The sequence below is a fragment of the Gobius niger genome (genome assembly GCF_951799975.1).
Source record: "Gobius niger genome assembly, chromosome: 11".
In the NCBI taxonomy this organism is placed as follows: domain Eukaryota; kingdom Metazoa; phylum Chordata; class Actinopteri; order Gobiiformes; family Gobiidae; genus Gobius; species Gobius niger.
The window spans coordinates 29223263-29251017 of NC_136862.1; the positions used below are offsets into that span (position 1 = coordinate 29223263).

The 27755-nt window shown below is 43.0% G+C and overlaps 6 protein-coding genes and 1 long non-coding RNA gene across 7 annotated transcripts in view; 1 reads left to right on the forward strand and 6 right to left on the reverse strand.

The window, feature by feature from the left end:
• LOC306970430 overlaps nt 1-27755 on the reverse strand; it is a 441258-nt gene that overhangs the window by 284661 nt on the left and 128842 nt on the right. The gene's annotated exons all lie outside the window — the stretch shown is intronic.
• On the forward strand, nt 5582-5951 carry LOC306970837 (histone H4). The gene has a single exon (XM_079566869.1). It carries the CDS (start codon nt 5596-5598, stop codon nt 5905-5907), a length of 312 nt encoding a protein of 103 aa, XP_079422995.1. The 5' UTR covers nt 5582-5595; the 3' UTR covers nt 5908-5951.
• Nucleotides 16164-16525, reverse strand: LOC306970004 (histone H4). The gene has a single exon (XM_079565819.1). The coding sequence runs from the start codon at nt 16514-16516 to the stop codon at nt 16205-16207; it is 312 nt and encodes a 103-aa protein (XP_079421945.1). The 5' UTR covers nt 16517-16525; the 3' UTR covers nt 16164-16204.
• On the reverse strand, nt 20838-21224 carry LOC306970541 (histone H2B-like; the record flags this gene model as incomplete). The annotated part of the gene is made up of 1 exon (XM_079566533.1): nt 20838-21224. The coding sequence occupies one exon, from the start codon at nt 21222-21224 to the stop codon at nt 20850-20852; it is 375 nt and encodes a 124-aa protein (XP_079422659.1). The 3' UTR covers nt 20838-20849.
• LOC306970218 (histone H2A-like) lies at nt 22238-22646 on the reverse strand. The gene has a single exon (XM_079566097.1). It carries the CDS (start codon nt 22619-22621, stop codon nt 22244-22246), a length of 378 nt encoding a protein of 125 aa, XP_079422223.1. The 5' UTR covers nt 22622-22646; the 3' UTR covers nt 22238-22243.
• On the reverse strand, nt 24170-24640 carry LOC306970307 (histone H3.2-like). Its single transcript, XM_079566223.1, has one exon. It carries the CDS (start codon nt 24629-24631, stop codon nt 24221-24223), a length of 411 nt encoding a protein of 136 aa, XP_079422349.1. The 5' UTR covers nt 24632-24640; the 3' UTR covers nt 24170-24220.
• LOC306970333 (histone H1.3-like) lies at nt 26380-27001 on the reverse strand (the record flags this gene model as incomplete). Its single annotated transcript, XM_079566250.1, has 1 exon — nt 26380-27001. The coding sequence occupies exon 1, from the start codon at nt 26992-26994 to the stop codon at nt 26380-26382; it is 615 nt and encodes a 204-aa protein (XP_079422376.1). The 5' UTR covers nt 26995-27001.

The following is a 27755-nucleotide window of genomic DNA, read 5'->3' on the forward strand; positions in this document are numbered from 1 at the left end:
CGACGCTGGTGGCCATCTGCCAATAAATCTAACAGAAGAAGAAGAAGAAGAAGAATTCACTGTGGTTCGCCCAGTGGGGGGGTCCGCCCCCTTCACTCTGAAATGAGTACGTGCTAGTGGCAGGCCGTGATATTGCAGCCAGCAGCCCAAAAAGCCCTTTTTGTCATAGACACTCATGTAAAAGGAGCAGCCTGTAAAATGGTCCACAGGGCATCTGGAGTTTCAGACTGAGGCAAATATATTTCTTAAAAATTACTATTTTTAGGACATGGACTTTTTTTCTTCGTAAAAAAATTGTAAAGCATCAAAAATACATTTTTAAAAGTGTTCTAATGACGTGACGTCACCAGGGCCGCAGACGTGCGCGAGCGTGTGCGTGATGACTCATGAACGAGCAGAGTTCTCCCTCGTGTGATTTAGCGGCTGAAGTCTGAGCAAAACAAATGAACAGACTGGACTAAAAACAAGGATAAACGCGAAATAACGAACATCTCAAGTAAGTTTAGCCAAAAACTAAATACGAAATGTATGATGAATATAGCATGTGTTTATAGCATTGGATTATGGTTAATAAGAAACAACTAGTCTACATGTTATTAAACTCATTTCTGAAAATTAAATAATGGCACTAATAACCTGTAACTGTTTTATTAATTAAAAAAATACTAGCAGCATTTAATGTACTTATGTACTTACACCATTATTTGTGTAAGTAGAATGAAACACAAAAAAATGCATGATTTCTGCATCTGTCCTGGATCCAGTACAGTACAGTACAGTACAGATAAATGCTATGTAAAAAACAATTTATCACATTTTACCAATGAAAATGTAATATAAAACACTTTTGCAGTGCTCATTCTTTGTATTTCAGACAAACAATTCTAGTTGTGACGTTATACTAGCAAATACAGTGAAGTAACAACTCGATTTTTATCAATTCTATCACAATATCAAGACTTCCAGCACTTACGAAACTTCCCAGAAAAGTGACCGAGCGGAAGTTCATGAGCGCGGCTACGTACGTCCGAAGGGCCGCTAATGCTGCGTTTACACATAACGACGACAAGTCACGAATGCCACGAATCCACATTCGTGGCCGAGGATCACGAATGTGAGTGATTCGGGGCAGAGGTTTCACGCGCCGCCACGAACTGTTGCGACCTGTTACTGCGTGTTACGATTAATGGCACGAATTATTACGCACGGTCACGAATATGCGTCCCGCACTGCTGCGTGCTGTTGCGAGCTGCTGCGCGCTGTTGCGTTCTGTTGCGTTCTGCTGCGAGCTGCTGCGAGTTATTGGGAATTGTCGCGTTCTGTCAAAAATCTGTCAAGAATTGGGCGAATGTGGAGAAGATCGCCTGCCGCGCACACCGGGTTGGAGGCGGAGCAGGGACGTCTCGCTCCGCCGTGCTCTCCCTGACTCGTTGGGCTCTCACAAAATCGGGTTAAACAAAAATCAAATAGACCAGCTCAGCGGTGGGCCTGTCCATATACTGAAGAATAACAATAGTTTTTCCAGTCTATGGGACATTCACACCAGTTCAACCCCGCTCCTGTCAATGCGTAACACGGGCAAACAACAAACGCACGCGCTTCATGTCAGATAAGTCTGTGCAACAGCCGCACATTAAGGGCTGACTTTACTCCACAGAATACACATAAAAACACTACACTCACTGTGCACTCGATCTTCTGAGGATCCGTCGAACTTGCTGCTCTTAAACCTCTTTATCCAATGATTCTCACTCGTCTGGTCAGTCTCAGCTCCAGCTGGAAAAACTTTATAATCCACAAACACAGGCGCGTGTCTTCACCTGCCTCGCGCCCACCGCCGCTTGCTTTACGTGTCTAAGTTTGTAAATTAGCCTTAACTTATCTGTGGTGTAGCTGCTGCAACCACGCGCTGTTGTTTTGGTCAGTGGAGGCAGCGTGCGAGATGCATTCAGGGACCGCGGTAAAGGCGCACTTCTTACTGTCCCTTTTTCCCCACAAACGCGGGGAAAATCGTGACAAATATATAACATGGGGTTCTCCAGCGGGGGGGCAATAGGGGTGGCAGCAGGGACTGGCTCCTAAACACCAGGAGGAACGACCGCAGGAGGAGGAAAAGCCGGCGGAACAACTTCAGCACCTGAGGAGCGGCGGCGGCAGGTGCTGCTGTCCCGGGCCTGGAGCGCGGACTGGCCGAGTCTGTGGGACTTTTCTTTTCGGCGTAGCGTGTGTTTCCATCAATTTTGTGCGTGAAAACAGTGATTCTGCTCTACGAATGCTCTACGAATGCTCTACGAATGCTGTACGAATGCTCTCACGCTGAATTACGAAGCGCCACGACTCATCACGAAAGGACACGCTCCGCTGCGAACTCCACGAACAGAGGGTGATTCGTGACATTCGTGGAAGATTTTTTGACATACAAAAACTTTCTCCACGAACATCACGAATGTCACGAACTGATGCGCTCTGTTAAGAATCCCATTAAGACGCGTTAAGTCATGTTACGAACGTCACGAATTACGAAAAAATGCCATTCGTAACGCATCGTGCCTATGTGTAAACGCAGCATAAGCGCCCGGTTGTTCAAAGAGCGGGCTAAACTTGCTTTTTAAGCCCCGCACTGACAAACTAACCCCCAAAGTCATCGTAGCATGGTAGCTTATTCGCCTGAAATGGCCTTAAAAAAACATTTTGTGTTTAAAGAACGATGATATTAAGAGATTTGACTTTTTGCGTAATGGCGTCCGCTCCGCTCTGAAGCTTCGTCGGCAGCCGTGCGCGCTCACGCTGCTTTCACCCACTTGGGCCGTAGGGAGCATAGATACAGATGACGCGTCATACGGGTACTTTGGGCCGCAATGGCGGACGAAACTGGTTTCATGCGCCACTGAGCACCTCTATGTAAAGAGATAGGAGCTGGGACAGCATGCCTTATCCAGTTTATAATAGATCCATGGGTTCGCCAGGTACGAAGATGCCGCAGAGATGAGGTTATCTTAACAAGAATGAGAATAGGGCACACTGGGCTAAACAAAACATTGCATCTAATAGGAAAACATAATTCAGGAAACTGCGAGAGGTGCGATGTGCCAGAAACAGTGGAGCTGTGGTTATGAGGTGCAGAAAATGTAATAGAGAAAGGGATTTAGTGAAAAGGAAAATAGAGGGCTGTGGGGAAAGTTTTATCTGTAGAGGTATGTTTGTTTTAATTTTTGAAGCACACTGGACTTATTGATAGAGTTCTTAAAAGATCCTATATCATGCAAAATCGACTTTTTAGAGCTTTTAGCCATGTTTTTATGCTATTTCCTTATCAAAAACACCCCCAGAGTGGTTTGTGGCTTCATTCACGCAGCTCTCAGTAATCCTCCTGAATCCTGCTCTCTGAGCAGCTGCTCCTCCCTCTCCTGGTGAACGACTGAGTGTTCAGTTGTGTCGTAACAGCGGAACGGAAGTGCTCGGCGTCTGTAATGCAATGTCTTGCAGCCTGATTTTAATTTGTAAAACTGCTTTTTCATTATTTCTGTTGTAAGAGAGAAACAAAATGGATGTGCCTGAGGTGCTTCCAGGTCAGCTGGGGCCAAAACAAACACATCCCCTGAGCGTCTCAACAGATGTTATGTTTGAGCTCGTTATAACCTACTCTGGACACACCTGTTCTTTATTCTTACCTAACGATAATGTCACGGACGGAGAAAAAGAAGCGTGTTTGGCTACAAGGACTTTATTCAACCTTTTTCAAGAAGGGGCCACTCGTCAGAAGTTGTTTTTTTCTCCGGGATTCAGCGACTTTCACCAAAATATAGTTTTTCTGTGACTGTCTCTGATGGATGTTTGGTGAACCTTCACCAGAACCAAAGTGGATTAACTTTTATAACCAACGCGAGTCCCATAATGTAAACAGCGATGGACCAGAGGGTGAGTCAATCCAAACGCGGGTTAGCTTGTGTGTTAGCATATTAGCATGTGTGTTAGCATATTAGCATGTGTGTTAGCCATTTATGAAGCTGTGTTGCAGATGTCAACTCCGTATAACTGCATCGTGAAGTAACTTCACTTAGTGTTGTTTATTTATATTACGGTAAAGTTGTATGAGAGAGGGGGCGGAGTTAACTGAATCGAAGCGTTGTGTCTTCCGGGTTTGAAAAATACCTCCAGAAAACACTTATATTTATCACAAAAATGAGTTCTCCATAGTGGTAGAGGTACAATCATTCATATAAATGCCTATACTTAACTTTGGAATGGCTAAAATAGCATGATATAGATCCTTTAAGGATGTAAGCCATACTGATGATCAGACACAATCTACCTGGAGGGTGGCGTTAATGCACTAGGATAGTTCGCATCCACCGCTAAGCAGTCAAAGAAGAAATGAACTTGTGTAAATCTCAAATTCAACTGCCTCTCGTCAACATCTCCAAGGAGACAAACCCACAAGGCGCACAGCGGTCATACGATAAATTAGTGATGTGCCGATGGTGTCGAGGCTTCGAAGCGTGTGCCGAGTAATCTAGAGGAGTGTCTATTGAAGCGCGTATCGCTGCGTGTGTTGATCACGTGTGTTGATCACGCGGCGTTCGAAGCCTCGGGAAGTGGCCGCACCACGTGACTGATTCAGAAAATGATTCGCAGGTTTTAAGCGCGATTCAAAACAAAAGCGACAGTGACATTTTGTGTGTTTGGGTTGGACATAAACAAAGTAACACAAGCATATTTTCCATCACAACTCTATAAATTCGCAAATTTAGTCTTTCAGCCCCACCATTTATTGTAAGCACTCAGCATGTTATACATGCGGACCTGTCTCTTTTTAAATCCAGATTAAAGACTCATTTTTTCAAACTTGCTTTTAATACTTAGAGCACAATGAATTGTGTCCAGGTTGTAAACATTTGTTGTTGTTTTTTTTAAAATTGTTTTTATCTTTCTGTGAAACACTTTGGTCCTCCTGGTGTTGTTGTAAAGTACTATATAAATCAGGGGTGTCCAAAGTGCGGCCCGCGGGCCAAATGTGGCCCTCAGACCAATTTTTGGTGGCCCTCGGGCTGCTCGCTGAATCGGTTCACATCATCAGAGATGGTCCTTTTTATTTAATATGTAATAATTCTACACAATTCTAACCTAACAACTAGCATTTTATTGTGAGACAGAGCTGTCATTAAGGTTTTAAGAATAAAGAAAGGCATGAGGCACAATTTAAACCTCTGCTACTCCAAGGTTTCGTGGAACTAACCACCTACTCAAACTGAGTCAGACCAAAATCTTGTGCTTTTACATCCCCCACCCATCCAAAACTAAAAGACGTAATCTCCTGATGCTCCCAACAGTCTACCAACACTCCCTTTCACAGTGAATTCAATAGGTGCCTTTGGGTTTATAATTTAGTGATTTTCCACCGAAAACCACAGACCATTCCGAGAGCGAACTGGTTGCAGAGAAGTACACCACCACCACCACCACCCTCGCACATGCGCAGTAGTAAAAGGCCGGTCCCGCCCAGTGACTGTCTTCACCCAGGTCCGCAGATGCTGGATATATTCACGGAGCAGACGTTCAACCCTCATCTTGATCAGTTACCACTGAACAGTCATTATGAGCGGAAGAGGCAAAGGCGGGAAAGGACTCGGAAAAGGAGGCGCCAAACGTCACCGTAAAGTTCTCCGTGATAACATCCAGGGCATCACAAAGCCCGCTATCCGCCGTCTGGCTCGCCGCGGCGGCGTGAAGCGTATCTCTGGTTTGATCTACGAGGAGACCCGCGGTGTGCTCAAGGTGTTCCTGGAGAACGTGATTCGTGACGCCGTCACCTACACCGAGCACGCCAAGAGGAAGACCGTGACCGCCATGGACGTGGTGTACGCCCTGAAGAGACAGGGCCGCACTCTGTACGGATTCGGAGGATAAACTTAACGTAATCTGCAACTAAAACAACGGCTCTTTTAAGAGCCACCCACTAAGTGTAAAGATGCGCTTCTGATGATGGTATTCATGCTCAAGAATATTAATTCTCCTCACCGGGTGTGTAGTTTCATAGCCTGGCTAACACCAGACTAAAATCACAAGTGATATTTAGTCACTGGATGTGAATATTGATTTAATGGGATAGTTTCACTTTTGGACCAATTGATTTTGTACCCCGAGAATGAACCAAAATCATTGATTAATTTAAGGAGATGATCAATTGACTGTTTGGGTCTAGTCAAAGTCAAAAGTATGTCATCGGCCAACAAGTTTATCTTAAACATATGCTGAAAAAGTGTGATGCCTATAATACTATCATGGGCCCTAATTGCGCATGGCAGGGGTTCAGTGGCCAAAAGGAAAATGATGGATGATACAGGACATCCTTGTCTAGTTGATCTAGAGAGTTTGAAAGGCTGTGATATAAGACCATTTGTTTTTACAGAGGCTGTAGGATTATTGTACAAAGCATTGTAGACATGTCTTCCCAAAACCATACTTAGGATGTGAAACAAGTAAGACCACTCTATACGGTCAAATGCTTTTTCAGCGTCAAGCGAAATCGCTGGATTGTTGAGAGCAGCAGCCTCAGAAAAAATATGGAACAGCCTCCTCATATTTTGGGATGCATTACGCCCCACTATAAATCCGACTTGATCAAGATGTACAAGTGAGGAGATGACCTTCCCAAGACGTCCTGCCAAAGCTTTTGCAAAAATGTATAGTCATTATTCAACAGGCTGAGTGGGCCCATTTGATTTTGGTCTTGGCCTTGCTTTGGGATGACAGAAACAACTGCTCTGTTCATTGTGGCATAGTTTGCGTATCAATAACATCTATATATAGTTTAGTTAATACGGGAGATAATATATCTTGAAAAGTTTTATAGAATTCAATGCTATATTCATCCTGCCCTGGTGCTTTATTTACAGATAGAGCTTTTACAGCCGCTCGGACTTCAGTCTCTTGCAGGTCAGTATCTAAAACATTTTTTTGCTGCTCACTTAGCTGAGGCAGGGGGTCATTCTTGAGAAAGTCATCGATAGCTTTGGGGTTATATGTGCATTCAGTATTATATAACTTGGAATAAAAGGTTTGAAATGCCTCAAACAGATGTGTTTTTTAAAGTAAAAAATACTGTAGTTAGCAGCAGCCTGCTAATGCTGGCTTCAGTCAGTCATGGCAGAAACTCTGACTGAGTCACACCTAAACTAGTGAAATAGGCTATTATTGGCAACTAGTGTTTGCATTTTAGTTTGTGAAATACTGTTACAGAATCACTGATATAACGTATTTATAATGCGTTTAAAGAGGGGGTATTATGCTTTTTTCAGCCACATAGCACCAGTCTATATCACACTACAATGATGACGAAATCTTCTGTTGGTCTGTCAATGCAGTAAATTAGAATAGCTGCCTTGTATAAAATTGCTCTTTCAAAATGGCCGTAGCAAATGACTTGAAATAGGCCCCTGTCTCTTTAAGAACCTCTGACCCTTTCCGACACGCCCCCTCCATCATAACAACAGTCCGCTTGTCTCAACAGTATTGAAACTACGATCGGTGCATTTTAATTTTTATTGTTGGAAAGGAGCTACTGTTTATCACTTTGGGAACAATGGCCACACAGGATATTATTTGGAGACGAACCTTCCACACCGGACGCTTGGAAGGGGCTCTTGCCTGAAAAATAACCGCTGTTTGGAGGCTTCTCTTTGCATCTGCCATGCCCTATGGATCTCTAACTATACCCCCATGGACGACACCAGGATCTGCAGGAGCCCATACGATTCAAAAGACGGACATTATCTGTGCAGGTGGACAATGGTTTTTCGAGGTGACCCGTTAGCTTGTTATAATCGACTACAGCTCATTGTTGATGAAAAGTCTGCAATAAACCACAAATGTGTAAAGCCAGGCTCCGTGTGTGATCATTGTTAAACGGTTCTTTATGTGTGTGGTGGTTTTATTGACTTTATGTGTGCATATTTCTCGTTTTCACGTGATGACTCGAGGTTTAGCTTAGCATTAGCTTTCTCCGGAGGCTCTGTGCATCATCAAGGCCCAGCGCAGAACCAGACACTGAAATAAGTGTTCTTGTCACCGGTTTTAATCCTGGGTGTTTTGGGAACAGAAACACTGATGTGTGTCTTTGTAAAAGTCTGCTGTGGCTCCGGTTCACAACACATGAAGCTAATCCTCCATGATGACTGTTTACATCTTAGGGCTAGACACTGCGGGGAGGGGGTTCTGCTGAGGAGCAGTGGTTGGTTACTCGGCTGGTGACGAAAGGTCGGAGGCGTCTCCTGGAGGTCGAGGGCGTTTCCTGAAGGAATCAGGCGTTTTATCCCTAAAATGGGATCAGAGTTTTTACAGATTACTCGAAAATACGTGAATGTGCCAAGGCAACACTTCAGGCATGTTTTTAATGAGGGAATGACATCATAACATGATGTAAAGCTTGAAAAAGTAGATTTTGCATAATACCCCCCCTTTAAGCAAAAAATCAGTGCATCACTAATTTAATAACACATACCATTAGCTTGTCCTCCTTGAAGCTTGCTAGCATATGGGGTCGGGCTCTATTGTATTGTTCATTTAAATGTTTTTGCCTCTTTATTGCACTGAGGATTTATAATAAGCAATAATGCAAATTTGATCAGTGGGATTATATTTCTCCAGTGAGTTAATGTCAGTTTTGGAGAAAAAAGCAATAAAGGTACTTTTTTTGTTATTATTGTGTAATATCTATATATCTATACATATTTAAAATATATATATATATATATATATATATATATATATATATATATATATATATATATATATATATATATATTTAATAAAGTAATAAATAATTACTCTTGTAATTAACTAAACAACCACTAAACGTGTGTTTTGGACCGTCCCATTTGCAGCCATGTGGTTTACTCATGTACACGTTTCCATAGCAACATGGGCATATTCTAACACTCACCAGGGGACACAGCATATTTTTGACACTGGACAATGCAAAATAATATAGCCACATGTGTTCGATATGTTAAATGCATAGAAGTACACGGTTTTACACACTGTGAATATGATTGTGTTACATACAGGCTGAAAAAGTCTGCATTGTGGCATTTTGAGGTCAATGACCTCTCGGGGTCATCAGAGGTCAAATACAGCTTACCTCCACATCTAACCTTATGGTGTGGGCTAACTGCCCAGAGTTTGTTCTTATATGTTTAAGTTTTTATTTGTTTGTCAGTCAGTCCACCTCGATGGTGTTTGTGCGTGCACATTATAAAGTAAGTGTTGAGTCTAATAAGTGGAGTTTATGTTATGTATGTGTTCGTGGTTAATTGGTGCCATCATGTTCTGTTCACATGAACGCACATGTTTTGTGTAGAGGCTAAAATATGATTAATTTCTGTTCTAGACCACACTCACTGTCATCGAGGTGTAAAGGACAAACTGAAGTCAAGTTGCATCAAAGTGCCTACAACAAATTCATCCAAGACCCCCTTTTTTAGTTCCGACCGGACTTACCTCAGTGATTTGAACCATATCCAACCAGTTTTTTACACAGTCTATGTGTTTCATGATCGATTTTAAAGTTCTTTTAATGGTTTTTAAATGTCTTAATGGTCTTGGTCCTTCTGATCTTTCAGAACTGCTTTTACCTTAGGAACCTTCACGGCCCCTTCGCTCCTCCTCAGGGGCCTCCTAGTTATTCCTAAAGTCACAAAAAGACTCATGGTGAGGCGTCTTTCCAATATAACGGCCCTCGCCTCTGGAACCACCTGAGGAGGAGCTCAGGGCTGCAGAGAACGTTCAAGTTTTTAAGAGCAGCTCAAGACCCACCTTTTTAGCTTAGCCTTTAACTGATATTTATTTTTGCTAGACCTATTTATTTATCTCAGCACCTTATAATTAATTTAATTGATGTTTAACTGTTATTAATATTTATTTTGTATTTATGTATTTTACCTCTCGGTCTTATTGTAGTGATAATATTATTCGATTTTACTTTTTAATTTATTTTAACAATTTTTATGCTCTCCCAGTTTCCTCTGGAGGAGCCTCTGCCTCGGGAGCGGTGCTGTGGCTGCTGGGGGGCTGTCCTGTGGGTGTCTGGATGGAGGTGTGGTGTTGTCCGGGCCCCCTGTGTTGGTCCCTGTGGCTGCAGCCGAGGTGCCGCTCCTGATGCAAACGCTCCTTGGATGGTGTTCCCTTACCTGGTTTATCTGCACCCAGCCTTATCTCAGCCTTTTGTCCATTGCGTCCATTGTTTGACCTTGAGCGTGTGTGGCGCTTGTGTGGCGCTTGTGTGGCGCTCGTGTGGTGTGTCTCTGGGAGGTGGTGGGGAGAGTGTGAATGCGACAGTGTGTTTCTATGTGTGGAAGGAGGTGGGTGGCCGCCAAGTACCTCCATATCGCCGCTAGTCTCCCATTGAAAAGCATTGGACTGCGCATTTGGCTACGAGAGTTACAGGACTATCAGCCAAAATATTGTTTTTTTGTGACTGTCTCTGATTGTGGAGAAGGTTCACCAAACATCCATCAAAGTGGATTAGCTTTTATAACCAATGCGAGTCCCATAACATAAACACCTGATGATGGAGCGGCCAGAGCAGAGCGGTGGGTCAAGCAAACGTGTGCGAGCTTGGGTGTGTTAGTCATTTACGGAGCTTCGTTGCAGATGTCAAATCTTTATGACTGCATCATGAAATGCTGTGAAATGTATATTTCTACTACAGTAAAGTTGTATGAGCGGAGAGAGGGGGCGGAGTTAACTGAATCCAAGGGTTTTGTCTTCCTGGTTGGGAGAATACCTCCAGAAAATACTACAAAAATTAAGCTCCATAGTGGTGGTGGTACAGTATATTATATAAATGCCTATCCTTTACTTTGAAATGGCCCAAATTAGTGATGGGCGAGTGAAGCCTTGTAAAACGCTTCGAAGTCTCTGAGCCATTCTCTTTGAACACTGACCTCTTGTGGACAAACTTTATTATTGTGACTTCTCATAAGCACGACTGAAGCACCAACACAACCAAGTTTCACACAGACATGTGGCAGTTTTATTATTATCAAATCAATCATAGGCCGATGAATAAGAGTCATTTTCTCTGTAACGTGGGTCTGTGCTTGACGGAGCTCCAGTGGGCGGGGCCTCAGTCGCCTGCAGCTCTGCTGCTAAAGGCATCAATGCTCGATCTTTATATTTCATTCAGTCAGAGCTAATTTTGGCACTATTTGCTGAAGATGGTGCTCCTTACGTTTCCCTCGCCTGATCGAGCAGGGGAAGCTGCCGACCCGGAGCCGAGACAGAAATACCGTGAAGCGAATCCACCGTGATAGTGCGCCCTCTCCTGGTAAAGACGGATACACGACGGTATTAGGTCTTGGGAAGATTGATTTGATCAACTCAACGAACGTGAGACTTTAACCGAGTTACTTCATTTTTTTTCCACCAATTTTGAAATGGTAGATGCTTCTGTTGTTTGATAAAGATAACATGACACATTCATTTTCTGCTTATGTAGCGTCTATGATAGTTGTAAATCAGTAAAAACAATAAATAATCCCAATCACATGCCACCCAAAAAATGCAATTGTGGGCTGTAAAGTAAATATATAATTTATTCATAATTATGTATTACGGGTACTTACTTTCTGTGGCAAATTATTGCATATTTAATTTTAAAGGTCCTATATCCTGCAAAATTGACTTTTTGGAGCTTTTAGCCATGTTGTTATGCTATTTCCTTATCAAAAACACCCCCAGAGTGGTTTGTGGCTTCATTCACGCAGCTCTCAGTAATCCTCCTGAATCCTGCTCTCTGAGCAGCTGCTCCTCCCTCTCCTGGTGAACGACTGAGTGTTCAGTTGTGTCGTAACAGCGGAACGGAAGTGCTCGACGTCTGTAATGTAATGTCTTACAGCCTGATTTTAATTAGTAAAACTGCTTTTTCATTATTTCTGTTGTAAGAGAGAAACAAACAGAAAAATAAAATAATAAAAAAAATAAAAAAAAATAAAAAAAGGATGTGCTCGAGGTGCTTCCAGGTCAGCTGAGGCCAAAACAAGGTTGTATACGAATGTCCACACTATTCCCTATATAGTGCACTATAGTGCTCACGCCATTTTGTTGGGGTCTCCGAATGTCCAGAGAGAAAAAAGTCGTCCACTCGAAATTTCCCACAATGCATCTCGAAAAGTAGTGAGCATCGATGGTCACGAAACGGGTCAATATAGACCACAATGCATTGCGAGAGTCGGAGAAGAGCCTGACAGAGACAGGTCTTTGAACTAAACAACACGACTGAAGTAAATCAGCTGTTTCAGTCGTGTGTTTGTGTTTCTCATGAATAAATGACCAAAATATAACCGGTTAAGGTGAAAAGATGCTAACGTTAGCTGCTAACCTTTAGCTTGAGCTGTTAAATGACCGACAGCGTCCTCTCGAATAATCCAAGCCATTCATGTAAAATCCATGTAAAGTAAAAGCGTATCTGACTCGTATTAATCCATAAATATTCCACTGTCTCATGAGTCTGGTTGGTCTTTATCGCAGAAATACTTTATTCCCGGAGTTTCGCGAACTTTTAGCAGACGTAGTCACTCAATCTGCTGGCGCTTCGGACACGGAGCTCTGACCTACTTTCGGCGTCTCTGAGCTCACGCTGGGGTGACTTTTTTCTTCTTTGGTGATGGTAGTAACGCCTGTAAAAGTGCCAAAACAGTCGTTCTGTTTCATAAAATAAACGTTTGTAACAATAAATATTCAGATAAAATTTAAAAAAAAAAACATATCTGCAGCCGCAGCGCGCGTGACGTCACGCAGCGCGGAGAAAGTAGTGCCTTGTGTTGAATCGCCAACAGAATCAGTGATTATATAGTCGACTATATAGTGCGGGCCTATGTAGTGAATGAGGGGTTAGGGAATAGTGTGGACATTTGGATACAGCCGTCCCCTGAGCATCTGAACAGATCAGTCATGTTTGCGCTGCAGCTGTGAAGATGGAGCTCGTTGCAACTTATTCTGGACACACCTGTTCTTTGTTCTTACCTAACGATAATGTCACGGAGAAAAAGGAGCGCGTTTGGCTACGAGGACGGGGGTTTATTCAGCGTTTATTCAGGAAGAGGCCACTCAGCTGTTTTTTTCTCCGGGATTCAGCAACTTTCACCAAAATATTGTTTTTCTGTGACTGTCTCTGATGGATGTTTGTGAACCTTCACCAGAATCAAAGTGGATTAACTTTTATAACCAACGCGAGTCCCATAATGTAAACAGCGATGGACCAGAGGGTGAGTCAATCCAAACGCGGGTTAGCTTGTGTGTTAGCATATTAGCATGTGTGTTAGCCATTTATGAAGCTGTGTTGCAGATGTCAACTCCGTATAACTGCATCGTGAAGTAACTTCACTTATTGTTGTTTATTTATATTACGGTAAAGTTGTATGTGCGGAGAGAGGGGGCGGAGCTAACTGAATCGAAGCGTTGTGTCTTCCAGGTTCGAAAAATACCTCCAGAAAACACTAATATTTATCACAAAAATGAGTGCTCCATAGCGGTAGAGGTACAATATATCACATAAATGCCTATACTTAACTTTGGAATGGCTGAAATAGCATGATATAGCTCCTTTAAATAATCTTGGCCTGGACACTCTTGAGATTTTTAATCTCAACGAGTTTTATCCTGGATAAATAAAGGACAAATAGAATAAAATAAAAGTCATGGAACCATTATTAATGGCACATTGTTGCATGTATATGTCATTCCAGACTAGTTTTATTATTATTATTATTATTATTATTATTATTATTATTATTATTATTATTATTATTATTATTATTATTATTATTATTATTAGCCCAGAATTACAACATTTGATTTTTACACATCATTGACATCAGTGTTGATCTTTTGTTTTAGTGAAGTTGACAGAAAGAAGCTGCTGAATTTAGGAAACAGGGAAGACCCTGACGGTACAAATTATATTTTTTACTTGTTTTTGCATCTGCAAGTTAACATTATTAACCCTATGATTTCTCTCCTTTCTTTACTGATCACAGCAATGGCCGTTACCACAATAACAATGTGATTATGTTCCAAAATATTGTCTCTGTCCCTTGTTGAACAAATGAAGGCACTGCCAACAATATACAATGAAAAGAGTAAAACATACTGTTTTAATTTCATAAAATATCCCAAATAACAGTACATGTAGCCTTAACAAAGCTACATGTCAACACATTGTAAAACATGAAATAAATACCTTCGTATATCCGTTTTTACCAGCAGAGGGCGCACTATCACCGTGGATTCGCTTTTCACGGTAGATCGGTCTCGGCTCCGGGTCTGCAGCTAAACATTATTGGAGTGATCAGCTCCACGCCTGGCTGTGGGCCAAAATATATTCTGGCCCACAGCCACTTTCGCCGCATGAACACAGATGGGAAATGGGGGAAATACAGCACATTTATTTATGACTAATGATTTACATCACTATATGGACGAGGAAGCAAATGTAGTTTAGCGCCTCGCCGCTAAAGGCAGCTTAGTTAGAGGCTCTGATCAGATGACCCGCTTTGAGACACGATACACAACCAATGGCCGCTGGCTGCCCTGCTTTTTGACCACAAACGTGGGGGCCGCCATTGCTCCGCCGTTGCTGTAGTACCTCCATATCGCCGCTAGGCCCCCATTGAAAAGCATTGGACTTTAGACACGTTAAAAACTACTTTAAAGCCTGGTTTCAATTGTTTCAACACTAGACAAGGCTCGATATTCCTCCTGAGATAACGCTGGGTTAATAACAATATATGAAACCAGGCTGGTTTTCGTAATATGAATTTTTGAAATCTCGTACTTAATGAGGCTCGGACTGTTAGCATTGGAGCAGCGCGAGCTACACGTCACGCAAGGGCCGAGTCTACAGTGAAGATCCCGCCCTTATGCCCTTTTTAGGAACATGCTTCGTCAGAGCTGGGGAGGAGTCTGTAAATCCGCCATCAATTCCCCCACGGCCGTAGTCATTATGGTAAACGGGGAGGAGTGAGGAGAAGACGTCCATTTTTTTTACAGTCTATGTACGCAACTCACAGAATGAAGCAGTTTGAGACAGTCACGTGACCAGGTGTTACTGAAAAGGGCTCCGCTTTTTTGGCCTTCACTAGCTAAAATAGCATGATACAGATCCTTTAAACCAGGGGCGCCCAAACTTTTTGTCTCCGAGGGCCAAAATGAAAAAGTGCCTCTGAGTCGCGGGCCAAACACGGCGAAAAACACATATAACTGCAAATTACTAAGTTACTTTATTTTATTTTTTCCATAGCCTACATTTGCTTCTATCCATGTAAATAACATGCTATATTAAAACAAATGGCAACTATGGCAAAAGCAGAGTTTTAGTAGAAAAAAAATCAACCATTGCAACAATTTAGTGCAAAAAACAACACCTGTATCTGCAGCACCTACAGTAACTTAACCTCATTTGTTAACTGAAAGAAAATGCCACAATAGATTATTTTGAAAGTGTAAGTTCAGCATCAATTCTTTTATAAGTCAGTTTTTAACATGTACGGATGTTGTTCAACAACCTTTGCAATAAAAAAAAATTGAAAAACTGTGAAAGTTGCTGCTACAACGCTCTGTAATTGATAAATACCAAGACACCACAACAGTGTTTCCTTAACTTTGTGAAAGGAGAGAAACAGCGCCCCCAATTTGACGCTGGTGGTCAAAAGGTGTACTGCATCCATATTTACCTTTGAGAATGAATGGAAGAGAGTTAGTATCAACCACACGCAGCGCAAAAGTAGGTCACTCTCTGGCGGGCCAACAAAATTGTTTCGGCGGGCAAAACTTGGCCCGCGGGCCCCACTTTGGGCACCCCTGCTTTAAACTAATAAATTCACAAAGCACATAAGATAATGAAAACATATCATACACTAATAAGACAACCCAGTCGGGGAGATCAAGTCCCGCCTTTTTTTCAGCTTTTTTTTTTTTTTTTTTACAGCATCTGCAAAGTTCTTGATGGTCCTTTATTGACAATATTTTGAGCGCTATTAGTATTGTATGTGTCATAACATGAGATATCAACCCAAGAATATCACCTGGACATACACACCCGGTGAGGAGAATTATTACTTTTGAGTACCATCATCAGAAGCGCATCTTTACACTTAGTGGGTGGCTCTTAAAAGAGCCGTTGTTTTAGTTGCAGATTACGTTAAGTTTATCCTCCGAATCCGTACAGAGTGCGGCCCTGTCTCTTCAGGGCGTACACCACGTCCATGGCGGTCACGGTCTTCCTCTTGGCGTGCTCGGTGTAGGTGACGGCGTCACGGATCACGTTCTCCAGGAACACCTTGAGCACACCACGGGTCTCCTCGTAGATCAAACCAGAGATACGCTTCACGCCGCCGCGGCGAGCCAGACGGCGGATAGCGGGCTTTGTGATGCCCTGGATGTTATCACGGAGAACTTTACGGTGACGCTTGGCCCCTCCTTTTCCGAGTCCTTTCCCGCCTTTGCCTCTTCCGCTCATAATGACTGTTCAGTGGTAACTGATCAAGATGAGGGTTGAACGGCTGCTCCGTGGATATATACAGCATCTGCGGACCTGGGTGAAGACAGTCACTGGGCGGGACCGGCCTTTTACTACTGCGCATGTGCGAAGGTGGTGGTGGTGGTGGTGGTGGTGTACTTCTCTGCAACCAGTTCACGTCTCGGAATGGTCTGTGGTTTTCGGTGGAAAATCACTAAATTATAAACCCAAAGTAGGGGGGGGGGGATAATCATCAAGTATCTTGAAAATAACCACCCACCCCTTGAAAATGAAAAAAATAACCCAAAAAGTAGCATTTCCTGCACATTCCGCCTGAAATGCATAAGCTATTCTTTCCTTTTGCCTATGTACTGTTGAATAAATGTTTTCAAACCCATTTGGGAATTAATACACACTATTAATAGAAGAAATGTTACACCTCAAAGTAACTCTGTATCTTAAAAATATTTCCCCATCCCTCTTTAAAATCCAGAAAAGGTTTTTTTTTTTGCTGTTCCGCCCTTTTGTATGCATTCACTACTCTTACTGTCTGCTAATACTAGAAGACCAAACTCGTTTAGAAAACTTGATTAGATTTTTTTTTATTTCAAATACAAAATAGTAAATAGTAAAATAATTAGAAAACAATGTCACATTGGCATGGATAGAACTTGAACTCATCTGTCGTAAGTAGAACCTCACATATTTCTTAGCCTTTCAAGACTTTCTAGAATTTTTTCATATTCCAGTGTGGTTTGGTCGCTCCTCTTGCCTAGATACGCCATGAGAGCATCTCCAAACTCCTGTGCTGTTTTCATCCGCCTCTTCCCACTGGGCAGTGTCACCTGGATTCTGAAGAGAGGATCGACTTTAGGCAGAAGCGTGGTGCTTTCTCTGGCAAACTGAACCTCAAGCTTCATTCTCTGCAGCTTTGCATTGTTGTTTAGACTTTCATCCCCATGGAACTTCTCAACTTCCCCACTGTCTGTGAAGGGGCCACCTCTAGATTTCAGTGTGTCCAGCATGTCTAGTCTCTTCCTCTCTTTTCTTTGAGCCATCTCCTGTTTCTGGTCTGCCCCACTCTCGAATTTCGCCTTCATGAGTTTACTCCAGTTGAGTTCAACCTCTCTTTTTGCTTGGGCTGCTGCCTTAAAACCTCTGAAGGATGGAATCTGTCCATCCCTAAGGTCCTGGCTCTTCTGTAAAATGATAGACCTACTGACCGCGTTTAGTGTGCCTAGCTTCTTCAGCCTGTAGTCCACCTTGCCACACTGTCTCTCCATCCCAATGTTGTGCACAGGGGTGCCGTCAATGTTACTGGCCTGTTCACTGACAGGGTAGTCCATTGGGAAGGTCTCTTCATCAATCCCATAGTCCCTCCTCTGCCTGGCCAGGACAGTCTTCAGGTGAGGCTGCATGAGACCTATCAGCTTCTTCACTTCATCCAAGTGTTCAGCAGCCACATCTGACACTGAGTTCAGCACCTCCTCCGTGTAGGTCTTCTTTACACTGCTGAAAAGCTTGTCAGACACTACAGGATACTCGGTTGTTGTGAACATAGTGTAGCTGTTGCTGATTGGCAGACCCAAGCCTTTATGCAGTCCCTTGTAGAACTCCCTGAGCTGAGTATGGGTAGCATCTTTCTCTATGGTTCGGGCATAAAAGGGCTCCACCAAGTGCACACCCAGGCAGGCAAACACCACGAGGACCACCTTGAGGTAGGGAAGCTCCATCACTTCTCTGACGAGGCAGGCCAGGCGGTTGTTAATGTGAGGGTTCTGGCTCAGGAATATGGTATATTAGGACTGCTGCTGCCCTGGAGAGACACCCAAACCTGAGCTCGCCTCACTGATAGAAAGTCCCTTTCCTGAGAGATTGGCTGTAGTTGAATAGAACTCATCCCAGACTTTTCTCTCGGACAATCGTATGTGTTGAAGCTCTAGTAGATCTTCATCCATGTCTAAATCAGCAACATCTGTGAAGATTTTTTTCCTTCCTTTCGGTTCTGCTCGCACCTCACACTCTTCACCCTCGTTTTGAAGCTGTGTGTCAGTCTCAGACATCTCTCTCAGTCGCTTTGGGGGTGTGCCCTCTTTCTCATCATCGCTGCTGCAGCTGGATATCTCACCAGTTTCAATCAAGATATCTGTGATGTGGTCCAGAGTTTGATATGAGAACTGCTGGTCTCGCTTCCTCTGGTACTCTTCGCTCCTTTCCCTCAACCTTTGGGTTCGCATCATGCTATGGTACCAGACAGGGTCAACACCTTTGGAACAGAGCATCCTTCGCTCTGTCTTCTGATCTTCATACTATTTGTGTTCCATCTCACTCATGCTTACACACCACTCTTTCTCCAGTGATTGTCGGCGTATAGGGTCATGCGCAAATACATCAAAGAGCTCAGACTTTATGTGAAATAACTCTTTGTATTGTTGAACAGCCAGTGAGTCTTCTTTCCCTGTCTGTCCATACCTCTTTCTGCCCTAACTGAACTGTTTCCAGATCCTTTCTAACTTCCTCTGGATGGTGCTCAAGGAAACACAGAACACAGTGTCGTGGTAGTACTTGGCATAGACCTGTTTTGCCACTTCCCGTACTGCCATGGTTGTAGTCACTCTCCCATTGCCCATCTCCAGGTGATACCGTATCATGCTTATGACACTCTGCAGTGTGGGGAGTTTTGTTGGTGGTTGGAAGTTCTTGGAGGGAGGAAAGTCGATATCTGCATCATAAATGTTGCCGGTAGATCTAGTTTTGGACATCCGACTGGGCTCTGCCATGCTCGATGATGAATGTTCTCAGACTGACTTGACTTCTCTGAAAAAGATTAATATTCTAAATTAGATTAAGTCAAAAGCACTAGGTCCTAAATGAGCTTAATGTAACAATTAGATAAGTGATTACTGCATAATTAAGTTAGCTGGCTAATTTGAGCAAACACATGTCCAACCAACAGTTGCACACTGTCACGCTAGCTAGCTAGCTAGCTAGTTTTAGCTACTTTCTTCACAGCTAAAAAGCTAAAAGGGTAACTAATTTGGATGGAACCTGACACAAACCAAGCTTAATTACAGTATAATATAATTATAATATAATTATTTTGTTAAAAATGAAATAACATACCTGTGACCTGTTTAGCTGCTTGTCTGATGGTGTGTTGAATATGTGATGTGATGATATGATGATGATGCTTGGGGATTTCAACGATTTGCTTGCAGTCAACCAGAAGCCAAAATGTATTTTGTAAATGTTGGGCTATGCAATTAATCAATTAATTAAATTCGATTACAATTTTGATTATTACACTAAACGATTACAAAATTAGCATACTAGAAAAAAGAAAAAAAAAACTTTTCTTTTTCTTTAACAATTTTTATTTATTTTTTTCAAGCAGACTTTTTCCCAAGCAGACCCTATGTAAATGTACTTTATAACATCACAACTTTAAAACATCTGACAGGTGAACAAAAGCGTTCTCCCAAGATTTTATTTTAGCTTAAATGAAAATAGGAGGAAAAAAGTGGGAAAAACATGTCCGATTTAGTCTTTTGGCTGGGGTGGGGTTTTTATTTCATGATAGGTACCAACTTCCAATACAAAATATCTCCCAAATGACCCAATGCACCATCCCTGAAGTGGGCGTAATCATTTTCCTTTTTTTTAATTTTTAGGCCATTTATCCCCCCTCCCTAAAGGCACCTATTGAATTCACAGTGGGTCGTCATTCTCAACAATGAGAATAGGGCACACTGGGCTAAACAAAACATTGCATCTAATAGGAAAACATAATTCAGGAAACTGCAAGAGGTGCGATGTGCCAGAAACAGTGGAGCGTGTGGTTATGAGGTGCAGAAAATGTAATTAAGGGATTTAGTGAAAAGGAAAATGGAGGGCTGTGGGGAAAGTTTTATCTGTAGAGGTATGAGATTTATTGATAGAGTGTAGATGTAATCGTTCATTATTTATTTTTCCTGTAGCTTGCAGGCTGCAGTATTCTTAAGGATGTAAGCCATACTGATGATCAGACACAATCTACCTGGAGGGTGGTGTTAATGCGCTGGGATAGTTCGCATCCGCCGTTAAGCAGTCAAAGAAATGAACTTGTGTAAATGTCAAATTCTACTGCCTCTCGTGAACATCTCCATGGAGACATACCCACACGGCGCACAGCGGTCATACGATAAATGCCTAAAAGCATTTCAATCTTTATTGGATAACCTTCTACACGGTGTGACTGACATCACACTGGTGTCTTATTTGACTCAGAACAGCCCTTTAGTGGTTGTATGTGGCCCTGAAAAGGGCCGTTATCTTGCCGCAGTCTATGCGGACTTTACTTGGAGCTGGTGTACTTGGTCACGGCCTTGGTGCCCTCGGACACGGCGTGCTTGGCCAGCTCTCCGGGCAGCAGGAGACGCACCGCGGTCTGGATCTCCCTAGAAGAGATGGTGGAGCGCTTGTTGTAGTGCGCCAGACGGGAGGATTCACCGGCGATCCTCTCAAAGATGTCGTTCACGAAGGAGTTCATGATACTCATGGCTTTGGAGGAGATTCCGGTGTCGGGGTGGACCTGCTTCAGCACCTTATACACGTAGATGGCGTAGCTCTCCTTTCTGCGTGCTCTCCTCTTCTTCTTGCCACCTTTCCCAGGCGCCTTTGTTACGGCTTTCTTGGAGCCTTTCTTCGCCGTGGGTTTTGACTCAGGCATATCTGCGTGTATTGTTTACCAACCACACTGACAATACTCACACTCCACTCTCCTCGGTATATGTACCAGCCGCATGTTAATCAGCTGTGCTGTTCCTCAGATCTGATTGGTTAAACTGCACGCCTCTCCCCGTCAACAGTCGAGCCCAAAATAAGCGGATGGGGAATAGATCGTAACAGCGACACTTTTATCGGAGGTGCTGGATAATATTTAGCAGACAAAAAACACGAGGCGCAACATTTAGTCATATTCTGATTCCGATATTGTGCCATTCTGGCAAATGCAATGACGTGAGGCTATCACTTTGTGGGAATATTTCCGTTATTTTGTTACGAATAAGAATGCTAAAGTTGATTTGACCCAGACACTAAAGTATGTACAATTTGATATGAGACAAGGACGGCAGTTTAGCTGCAAATAATGATTTCTATGATTTGTTTTGTCTACATAATTTTACAAGGCCGTGACAACTACTATTATAATGTAAATCTCTGACTTTCTTGATTGAATGCAGAGAGAGATGGGAAAGAGCTCTGAAGAAGCATGTTGCCTCCCTGATTTGTGAACTTCACAGATTCATGACCAAATCTCGACCAGTTGTCTGGGGCATGTTACCCGTTTCTCTCGAGTAGATAACCCCACGAGTACACTAGTCTACAGGTGCTCATCATAATTAGAATATCATGATAAAGTTACATTTTTCTGTAATTCGACTTAAAATGTGAACCTAATGACAAACTCATTATATGCAAAGTGACAGGTCAATTCTTTAATTGATGGTATAGTCCAGTTTCATCCATCCATCAAAATATTTTTAAACCATTAAGAAAAATTAACAAACGCTACACTGAGCTCACTTCGTATGCAAGGAATTTATCATACATTAGGGTCACTTGATATTTTCATTGTATGACGGGCACAATCTGTATAACCCTTAGGAGATAGAAAGAAGACGTTTGCGCTTTCTAGAAGTGGGTGGCTCTAAAAAGAGCCGTTTATTTGTCGTTCAGAGCAGGGATTTACTTGGCCTTCTCGGTCTTCTTGGGCAGAAGCACAGCCTGGATGTTGGGCAGCACACCTCCCTGAGCGATGGTCACTCCTCCAAGGAGTTTGTTCAGCTCCTCGTCATTGCGGACGGCCAGCTGTAAATGGCGGGGGATGATCCTGGTTTTCTTGTTGTCACGAGCGGCGTTACCGGCCAACTCGAGGATCTCAGCGGTCAGATATTCGAGCACCGCCGCAAGATAGACTGGGGCTCCGGCACCGACGCGCTGAGCGTAGTTTCCCTTCCTCAGAAGCCTGTGCACACGGCCCACGGGGAACTGTAGCCCGGCCCTGGAGGAGCGGCTCTTTGCCTTTGCTCTGACTTTTCCGGCACCCTTTCCGCGTCCAGACATGGTTACTATGACGGTTGTTCGTAGAGTCAGAAGAGAATCGAGTGAATACTGTTTGTGCTGCTCGAGTGCTTTATATAGCCCTTGCTACTCTGTGATTGGTCGAGCGTAGAGTCAGTCCACCAATAAGAAATCAGGCTGAGGAAGGATAGCGCGCGCGGGAGCTCTGTCGCAGTGCGGGGTTTTCAAATGAAGTTCATTTGAATTATAAAGGAGAAGCGTTTTAATGTTCACAGCTACACGCCATGTGCTCCAGGGGGGAAGACATTTAACATCAACATCACTAATGATCGCGTAATTGTTGTATGTTCAAAACTAAAGTAAATCTTACTGTTAGCCAGCAAATAACATGTTTATATCTCCGTATAACGCGTTGCTTTGCGTTTTATCAGCGTATTTTCAAAGCAGGTGGTAAATTATCTACAATCTGGCACCTTAGTCTGGAAATTTACTTACTTTTTTTCTCGCAAATTGTGTGTGACAGAAACGTTTTTTCCTACAGACTGTAACAAATACATATAATGAGAGAGGGCCTACTTTGCCGAGCACTGGGTGGTTGTTTCAGTAGAAAAGAACAAGAAGCTTGTCAAAAAATGTTACAGTCTGAAATGAGACGGTTTGACGTGGCAATTCAGAATCTTTCTCACAGATTGACTGAACTGGCCTGAACAGCATTTCTCCACTTCGTCTCTTCACAAAACCGTAGGAAGTATGTAGGGCAATGGCTCCATCTAGTGGTGAAGAAAAGAACCTCACCTCACTGGTGAGACACACAAACGTGGCGGCTTTACTTTAGTTTACATTTCCTGAAGCAAATACCAGCATATGAATACACAGAAACCACGGTGTAAATGAAAAATATAGGGTAAATGGCGATCATACAAACTTGCTATTTACACACTATGGATTAAGATCAAAACACTTAACCAGAGAAAAATCACACGTGTCAGAATCAAAATTGTTTTTGCCATTACAGGTTCACAAACTAGGATTTTCTTTCCCTAACTTGTAACTGTGATTCATAACTATAAAAACAAGACTATGAAGTCAAGTATAGGGGGGGCTCCGAATTTTCCTGACAAATACTGTAACTCAAAGCACTTAAAGCACTACAGCATCTTAGCTGGTTTATGGGGGATTTGTTTGCGTTTGTTTTCTAACGTTTTTCATTTGTTTGAGTCGATTTATTAATATTTAGTTTGTTTTATGAATATTTTCAATTGGTTTGAGTTAGCCATGTGTGTTTGTTTTTGGTTAAGGGTTATGTTTTAAGCAACTTTAATAAAATTGAACTATGTAAAATAAAAGAAATTTATATTTTTACTACCTCTGCTTTGGTTCCTTTTGTTACCACTTACCTCGGGCATTGGGTTTGTTTAAATGGGGAACCCCTAGCCTAGCCCCGTGGTTACACATGGGTTAAATTCAAAAAAAAAAAATAGCCAGTATATTTTCCAGTATTCAGTAAATATGTAGATAAGGAAAATCCCTACATTGCAATTGAAATTTCACTCTACGTCTGTATAAAACTTGTAAAGCACGCTCTTCATCTCATGTAGGTGGCTCTTAAAAGAGCCGTTGTTTGAATCAAAGGGGGTCAGTTTAAGCCCTCTCTCCGCGGATGCGGCGGGCCAGCTGGATGTCCTTGGGCATGATGGTCACCCTCTTAGCGTGGATGGCGCACAGGTTGGTGTCCTCGAACAGACCCACCAGGTAAGCCTCGCTGGACTCTTGCAGAGCCATGACGGCCGAGCTCTGGAAGCGCAGGTCGGTCTTGAAGTCTTGGGCGATCTCCCGGACCAGGCGCTGGAAGGGCAGCTTGCGGATGAGCAGCTCGGTGGATTTCTGGTACCGGCGGATCTCCCTCAGGGCCACGGTGCCGGGCCTGTAACGGTGAGGCTTCTTCACGCCGCCGGTGGCCGGGGCGCTCTTACGGGCAGCCTTGGTGGCGAGCTGCTTCCTGGGGGCTTTGCCTCCGGTGGATTTACGCGCTGTCTGCTTCGTTCTGGCCATTTTCTTAGCTCTGGGTGTTCAGTGTGAAAACCTGAGTCGATATGAGCTGAGGTCTGAGGCAGCGGCTTTTTAAAGACGCCAGGGCAAAGCTGATTGGCTCCGCTGTGCGCGCGCCCTGCATTCAAGCTGCAAACGTTCACGCCTCCTTCCCGCGCGATGTGTTCTCGTTATGGATCTGTTATGGCTCTCATTCAGAACAAGCCCTCACCAACACACTTCCTCTGATCGACACAAAGACACATGCGAGCCTAAAGGTTTGATTAATGCAATTCAGTCACTTATTGTATATTAAAACTAGCATTAAACTGCCCATCTTTATGTAGGCCTCAAAGAGCTTTTTACCACGGAGTGTGGACTGTTGTCTGCTGCCTTCAAAACAGGCGATCGCGATAACAAATAATAGTGTAGCAATCTAGTTGAAAAAAACAAACATTGTCTCCTTTTTGAAACAATGATGTAGGTTATTAGATAAAATCAATGAGTGTAAGTGTAGCCTAATCAAAGTTTGACTCAGGTGGGGATGTAGGCTGTTACTTTGTTGCAAATATAATAGTATAATAATAGTATAATAATAATAGTATAATAATAATAGTATATAGCTGATTAACATTGCTATTACTTCATTCACCGGCACATCTGCGAACAGGGCTCTTCTGGCATCCGGGTCATTTCAGTGGCCGCGGGGCCAAGGTGAAAACAATGGCGGTATTAGACAGTTTTTTCCTGCGAATGACAGATTCTGATAAAGATAAATGCAGTGTTTTATGTTCTAAAGTTTAGCGTCAAGTTGTGTCGGACATATCAGGCTCCAACGTCTACGATTTACTTTGGCTTTAAACATAAAATAAATTATCAAATGTTTAATGTCATGATCATGCCTTAAATCATGCTTTAGCGAAATATAAAGCCGAATAAACTAGAAAGAACTTTGCCTAAGAGCTTCTGAACAGTTTCTAGTCAGCGATACGTTTAACTTGGATCATGATTATTTCCTGAAAGGTCAACATAAATGTGTGGAATTGAGCACAAAGTTACGGTGGATTAGCGATGCCCCCCTTGGCAGTTTGTACACACATTCATCGGGACCAATTAAGTCCAATTTCTGTTTCTATCGGACTTTTGCCTCAATAGGCAGGTCATCGTGGTAATCAAATGACATTTCATCACTAATGTGTAATATAGACTCATTACATGCAAAGTGACATATGTCCAGCCTTTGCTATAATTCTAATGATTATGGCTTACAGTCATTTTTAAAATATGATATATTATATTTTCGGAGATTTTGAATCTGGCCAAACAGTTTGTAAAAACTCATAATAATCAAAAATGATAACAAATAAAGGTCTATCATATATTAGTTTCACAGTTTAAGTTGAATAACAGAAGGAAATGCACTTTTTCATGATATTCTAATTGTATGACAATCACCTGTATGAAAATCCTAAAAAAAAATCCTAGATGGTGAACCTGTTCTCAAACCATGGCAATAAATATGATTTTGATTCTGATTGGCAGAAACAGCTCTAAACCTCAAATGTAACCTAAATCCTTTATAGGCCTAGAAACCTAGCCTGCTGTTATGGCCCATTACTGACAGTTGTAGTGGTCCCGATCTGGAGGCCTCCTGAGATTGCAGGGGAAATATACATATATTTAAAGTGAACACTACAGTGTAAAAGAAGATTCGCTCTTTAGTAAAAGTGGTGGCTCTTAAAAGAGCCTTTGTGTTGTAGTAAAGTCAGACTTTACTTCTTGGCTCTCTTGGGAGCAGCCTTCTTAGGGGTCGCCTTCTTAGGGGTCACCTTCTTCGCTAACTTCTTGGGGGCCGCCTTCTTGACGGCCGCCTTCTTGGGGCTCTTGGGCTTGGCGGCGGGTTTCTTAGCCACTTTCTTTGGCGCTGCCTTCTTCGCAGCTTTCTTTGCCGGGGACTTCTTAGCTACGGGCTTCTTAGCCGCGGGCTTCTTCTTCGGGGTGGATGCTTTCTTGACCGCCTTGGCCTTAACTGCGGTCTTCTTCTTCGCAGCCTTGGGTTTTGCCTCAGCCTTGGCCAGTCTGAAGGAGCCGGAGGCGCCCGTGCCCTTGGTCTGGCTCAAAACTCCTAAAGCCACCATATTCTTCAGGATGGTGTTGATGCGCTTGTTCTTGCTCACCACATCCACACCTTTCGTGGCCAGTATCTTCTTCACATAGGCCACGGAGGCGCCTTTGCGCTCCTTGGACTCTGCGATCGCTTCGATGATCAGCTTGCGGAGGTTGGGGCCGGCATCCTTCTTCTTGCCGGCGGCGGCGGCGGCCTTCTTCTTGGGGGCTTTGGGCGCTTTGGCCGGAGCGGGAGCTGCTGCTGGAGCGGTTTCTGCCATTGTTTGTGTCGGTGTAGATCCGAGTCTGGAGCGGAGACGCACGCGCAGCCTATTTATAGAGGATGTGAGAACCGTAGAGACTCAACCATGTCTGCCGCGCGCCGGTGTCTCCGCTTTGTGCTTCTCTTCACACTTTAAACTTCAATTTACACGAAACCTAGCGATTCCATGCTAAGTATCTTATATCACTGGTTACTTAAGACCTTCAGCTCTTCACTGATCGTATCTGCTCACGCACAACAACGTGCTTTTTAAATTACAGGCCGTTAAACCATGCTGGTACCCACTCGGGTTGAACACATTGCTCCGACTTTTTTCTACATTTTGTTCCAAATTTGTCTTACTTTGAATTTCTTTTACATATTGTATAATTACATGGCTAGAGAAGATGTCCAAGAATGTTCATACGTATTAAAAAACTGCCTTGACTCCAGTGTTTAGTTACAATCAACAATAATGTTGGTGGTATCAAACACAACTTCTTCAAAGTAACGACCTTCATACTGAGATTGAACCACCATCAAAATATCGATACGTTTACTTGTCAAATCACTTCGTTTGTGTTTTGGCCTACCTTATTGTAATGTTAATGTTGTCTGTTTCAACCGTGTCACAACACGCCCTACAGTAAACATCATTTATCCCTAAACAGGCTCCAAAAACAATATATGGGACCATGACCTCATTGAGCAGATGCATAGGGAAAATCATTTAAAGATTACCTCCTCATGATCGTTGCCTATTTTGTTGAAAGTTAGTAC